Genomic DNA, 5,120 nt, shown 5'->3' with positions numbered 1-5,120 from the left:
TGCAGCTTCTGCAGTTTGCATATTGTACTTGACTGTGTTGTGATTTCGATAATATTTCAATAAATTGTGCAGTCCTAAGTGAAGTAAAAGCATTTTTCAGTCAGGAGACAGCTGTGGAATGCCCACAGGAGCATTTAATGGGTCAACAAGGCCTGTTGTCATACATTTTACTTTGCATGTTGTCATCACATACAGTATACTGCATACAAGTAGCCCACTTGTATTTTCATTTTATTATAAACATTTGATTCATTTCATGTTTTAATTTCTGTTGCTCTGGTTAATCGTCATTTTATTACTTTGGTTTTTGTGCTTGAAGTCCATCTTCATTTTATTCATTCACACATCCTTTGTTTTTCTGTTTTGTGTTTGCCTGCTGTCCATCATTTCACCGTACACAGGTGATGACTGTAAAGGGAAGCAGCATTCAGAGACACACACCGTCCTCCTCACACAGTCCTCCAGGTCTCAACGCCTGGCGGGGGCTCTGTGGAGCGTCCTAGCTTACACAGGTTAACCAACACTTCACTTATGTTTATGACAGCCTGTAGATAAACTGTTAACAAGGATAGTTTGTAACTTAACTTGTTTGAAGACACAGACAACTCGCGCTGTAATAAATCAAATGGTCTCTTTCACCCTGTCCTCCAGGTTACTGCCTCCTGCAGCCAGGCTACTGTGTGGTGCGAGCAGGCAAAGCGTTGGGCTCCGGGGCTGGGACAGTGGTGCAGGGGCTGCTCTCACTCTTCTGGATGCTCCTGGCAGCTCCAGGTTGGTGGCACTCTTTTTTTTTTTTCTCAAAATATGTATCTTCTCTGCTTCTTTCTTTGGTAACATGGTCTGATTATGTTCTCATTCTATGTATGCATGTCTTTTTTTTCACATTTCTTCAATCTGCCCAGTGAAGGCAGGCAGGGGACTTCTGTGGTTTCTTGCAGCAGGATGGTACCAGCTGGTGTCTCTCATGTCTCTACTCAACGTCTTCTTTCTGACTCGGTAAGAGCCTGTATTGTTATCTATCGGCTGTATTTGTTATGTTTATGACAGCTATATATCAAATGACACTGTGAGGATGTGAAACGGTTCGCGCATAGTGATGAGCCTCTGGAGATTTATCACCTGAATCTGCGGCTCCCCTCGGCTGTCTGGCCTGCAACTTTACTGTTTTAGTCCTCACCGCTCTCATAGCGTCGTTTTCAGCCACTGAAGGCAGCTGTTGTCAGTGATAAATCTCTATAAACCCACTGTACACTACCTGCTCAGCACCAAACAACAGACAGACACAGGTCAGGAGCTTTTCCTCCAAGGAGTTCATAGAAATTAAAAACAGAGCTAAAAGAGACTTAATATTGGACTTAGATTTTCCAACTCCAACTCCAACGTGAATGCTAATGTTGCTCCGTAACTGCTGGATGTGTAAATAAGTAACTGTTCTCTTACAAATTCACCATATGAACTAAATAATGTGATAGTTTATTGGTGTTGTGTTGTTTCTGCTGCCCCCAAGTGGCCAAAGCACTGCGTGTTTATCTGACCTATGTATGTATGTATGTATGACTGTTTTTCAGATGCCTTCCCAAACTCTGGAAACTCCTGCTGTTCCTTTTGCCCCTTTTGCTCCTCCTTGGTGAGTTTATAAGAACTCCTAGAGCTCTCTTCTTTTATCACAGGTGTAACCCATTTAGTGAGCACATACAGAGAAAAATCAATCTGTGGTGAGGCAGTAGATGTCCTAACCAGCACACATCCCCAAAGTACACTGCATACCCTGTACCAGATTCAGGTCAGCGCCTCTGGGCTTTTAGTGAGTTACTGTGGTTCAGCACTGCTCACACATACTCATACAGCAGCAAAACACAAACACATTTAACCTATTTAATCTTTAGTTACTGGTTGAACTAATACATAAATAACATACTTCCCTTAATTCCTGATTTGTATTTTTATTTTTAAGTCAATTTAAGTATGCTTGTTCCAACAATTAATAGCAGCTACTGTGTATGATGTTTAGAACATTTATCTTTATGTTAAATGTAAATACTCTAAACATCAGTTCGTCTTGTTTTGTATCTATATTTTAAAAGGGTTTTAACACACACAAGTTTTTTTTATGAGTGACCAACCAGCAGGTGAGTCTTAACCTTTACTATCTTCTGTCTACATGCAGCTTTATGGTTGTGGGGTCCGTCCACTGCTGCCCTTCTCGCCTATCTCCCTGCCATAAACATTACCGAGTGGCGTCCTGCGTCTCCTTTCACCTTCTTGTCTAACTTGGTGCCAGCTTCTGCTCCGGTTCCTGCGTCTGTCATTGTCCCTGCACCAGAGACTTCAGTGGAGCAAACCCCCGCCACCCCGGTCTCACAGGCACCAGTAAGATGCACAGATAAAACAATGAAAGCATTATTAGAAAGCACTGCATGATTATGAGTGTGTGTGTGTGTGTGTGTATAAATGACCTTATTACATAATGTATCTTGTTGCTTTTGCCCTGTACTCAACTGCACAAAGACACTGTGTACTTTAGAGATAAATAATGCCATTGTGTGTCTGGTGCAATGCATGGCTGTTTTGGGAATCGCCACAAAATTGTAACCTGTCTGTTATCTGTTTGCTCCTTCATTCTCCTCCTCAGCCGATGCTTCCCCCTGTGGTGGTCTCCGGTGTGGACTTGGAGCGACTGGAACATGTAGAGCGCCAACTAGCCCTGCTGTGGGAGCAAGTCCAGCAGGGTGACCAGAAGCAGGAGCAGCGCCACGGGGACATCTTGGGTCTGTACAGCACCCTAAGGGAGCAGCTTCACACTCAGACAGACAGGGAGAGCCTGGGACTGTGGGTGTCCTCCCTGCTGGAGCAGAGACTCGGCGTGCTACGGGGAGAGCTGGAACAGGAGAACACACACAGAGCACAGGTAAAAAGATGATAAGTGTTGAGTTACAAGAGTATTATTGTGCTTAAAAGGTTTACTTTTATCTGACTTTTTCCTCTTTTCTCCTGTTCAATGCAGAGTACAGAGCAGCAGAAACAGCAGCAAGAGAGTCAAGCAGCACGGCTGGCTGGTTTAGAATTGCTCCTCAACGATCTGGTTGCCAAAACTGAGGTATGTACAGCAGATTCACTGCTCTTCCACAGAGAAAACGCCTTAAATCATGCGGGCAGAATGCATGTGGAAATGACAAGATTACTTTTTATATGCGGCAGTGTTTACCTGTCTAATTTACTCTAACTTTCCAATAAAAAATCAATAAATCGGCCAAAATGTAGATTCAAAGCAAAACTATCAAAGCACAATAATGTTATCCATTATAAAGAACAGAATGTAAGAGTAGAGGTCAAATGGTAAACCTTAACCAGCAACACATAACACAGGCAGTGTTTTCATGCAAAGCTTAGAGTCTAATTATTAACTGACAAAAAACCTCTGTAAACAAATGAACAGTGGTGCTGTATAAAGTACATAATGGAAGTATGTTCCTGGGAAAATGTCATTGTTATTATCACTGATTTGGTTTATCTGTCATAAACGTTTTTTTTGTTATCATCAGTAATCCTGTACGTATTTGATGTGTTTTATAGAAGGTGCAACAGAAGCAGCAGCAGTATGAGCACGAGAAGCAGGAAAGGGAGAAAGACGTTGTCACTTCAGCACCAGAAACTGTTCCTATCAGGTACAAAACACAAATTAGTTTGCTTCAAATCCGCATGTGCACTGACTTTCTTATTTTTCTCTTGGCGAGTTCTTCAAGATTATGGCAGCTCACATGTCTGTCTCTCCCTCAGTGTGGGTGTGAACCAGGAGGACCATGATGCTTTGCTAGTGGAAGTGCAGAGACTTGAGGCGGAGCTTGGCAAAGTCAGGCAGGACCTGCTTGGTGTTGCGGGATGCAAGGGCAAGTGTGAGCAGCTAGACACGCTACAGGAGACAGTAAGTAACACAAATAGTGACTCATGTTTGGGCTTTACAGTAAGATCGACTCAATGTGCCTTTACCATGGAGCGCTGTCATAAATCATTAAGATTTGACTCACATCTAGTTTCCATGACTTTTTCTGATTCATTGTGTTTTATTTTCCCAGATATCAGCCCAGGTGTCCTCCCAGGTGCGTAAGGAGTTGCAGGCTCTGTTCTTTGGCAGTGGTGGCTCAGGAGAGGCGCAGGGAGAGGTGCCTGAGTCCCTGATCTACTGGCTGTCCCAGCGCTACGTTAGCACACCTGACCTGCAGGCCTCACTAGCCTCAATGGAGATGAACATCCTGAGAAACGTGTCCCTGCAACTGGAGCTTAACCGGGCCCAAACCCTGGGTGAGGCAGAGTCCCAAGCCAAGACCATCGTTCAGACAGTAACCGGGACAGTCCAGCACGCTGCTGCTGTTGAGGGCCTGACAGAAGAGGTAATGAACGTACACTGCTGCAGTCAACATCATCGTCACTGTGGATTTCCATCTTAATCACATAATCTAAGCTGAGCTCTTAAAAGTGTTGGTTTGCCATGTTTATTGAATCTTAACTCTTGTGTTGTGGCTTCTTCCCCAGCAAGTGAAGCTGATTGTCCAAAATGCTTTGAGGCTCTACTCCCAGGATCGAACAGGCCAGGTGGACTACGCCCTGGAGTCTGGAGGTAAGATGGGAGCCTCACATCGGCATCAATATCAGAGTCAGTTGTTGGGAAGGGATTAGCAGGCTAGCTGCATCATAATTCAGTACTGTGCTTTAATGTACGTCTGTTATGTAATGAGGGTGCAGGCATTATCCAGGCTCGAGGACGTCAGGGTATTAACAGCAAAAGCCCAGGCTCCATTGTGTTACTGAGCAGTCTGTTGACCTACATCATCACTTCACAGAGGACGTGGGCACTGACGTTCTAATGCTATCAATAAAGGCTAAAGTGCAGAAAAATATTTACCGGTTTAATTTTCAGTATAATTGTTGTTTCCTCTCAACCTCTGTGTGTCTTCAGGTGGCAGCATCCTCAGTACTCGCTGCTCGGAGACATATGAGACCAAGACGGCCCTCATGAGTCTGTTCGGCCTGCCTCTCTGGTACTTCTCCCAGTCCCCACGTGTTGTCATCCAGGTGAGCCTCACCATGAGAGAAATGTCTATTTTACGGATTATGTATAGTTA

At 44.2% G+C, this 5,120-nt stretch overlaps 1 protein-coding gene across 7 annotated transcripts in view; it reads left to right on the top strand.

Moving 5' to 3' along the window:
- Positions 1 to 5,120, top strand: part of sun1 (Sad1 and UNC84 domain containing 1) — a 26,924-nt gene that overhangs the window by 19,267 nt on the left and 2,537 nt on the right. For all 7 annotated transcript variants that reach the window (XM_035654252.1, XM_035654248.1, XM_035654247.1 and 4 more), the window contains 12 exons: positions 402 to 512; positions 652 to 771; positions 903 to 996; positions 1,569 to 1,627; positions 2,168 to 2,370; positions 2,633 to 2,908; positions 3,005 to 3,097; positions 3,574 to 3,665; positions 3,778 to 3,922; positions 4,074 to 4,388; positions 4,531 to 4,615; positions 4,955 to 5,070. In XM_035654252.1, coding sequence (XP_035510145.1) covers positions 402 to 512; positions 652 to 771; positions 903 to 996; positions 1,569 to 1,627; positions 2,168 to 2,370; positions 2,633 to 2,908; positions 3,005 to 3,097; positions 3,574 to 3,665; positions 3,778 to 3,922; positions 4,074 to 4,388; positions 4,531 to 4,615; positions 4,955 to 5,070 — 1,709 coding nt within the window. The remainder of the gene's footprint in view (positions 1 to 401; positions 513 to 651; positions 772 to 902; positions 997 to 1,568; positions 1,628 to 2,167; positions 2,371 to 2,632; positions 2,909 to 3,004; positions 3,098 to 3,573; positions 3,666 to 3,777; positions 3,923 to 4,073; positions 4,389 to 4,530; positions 4,616 to 4,954; positions 5,071 to 5,120) is intronic.

Source organism: Morone saxatilis, unplaced genomic scaffold, assembly GCF_004916995.1.
Source record: "Morone saxatilis isolate NCDOM2014 unplaced genomic scaffold, NCSU_SB_2.0 Contig14, whole genome shotgun sequence".
NCBI lineage: Eukaryota > Metazoa > Chordata > Actinopteri > Moronidae > Morone > Morone saxatilis.
Note: the sequence above shows the minus strand (reverse complement) of the source record. Positions and strands in the feature narration are given on the sequence as shown.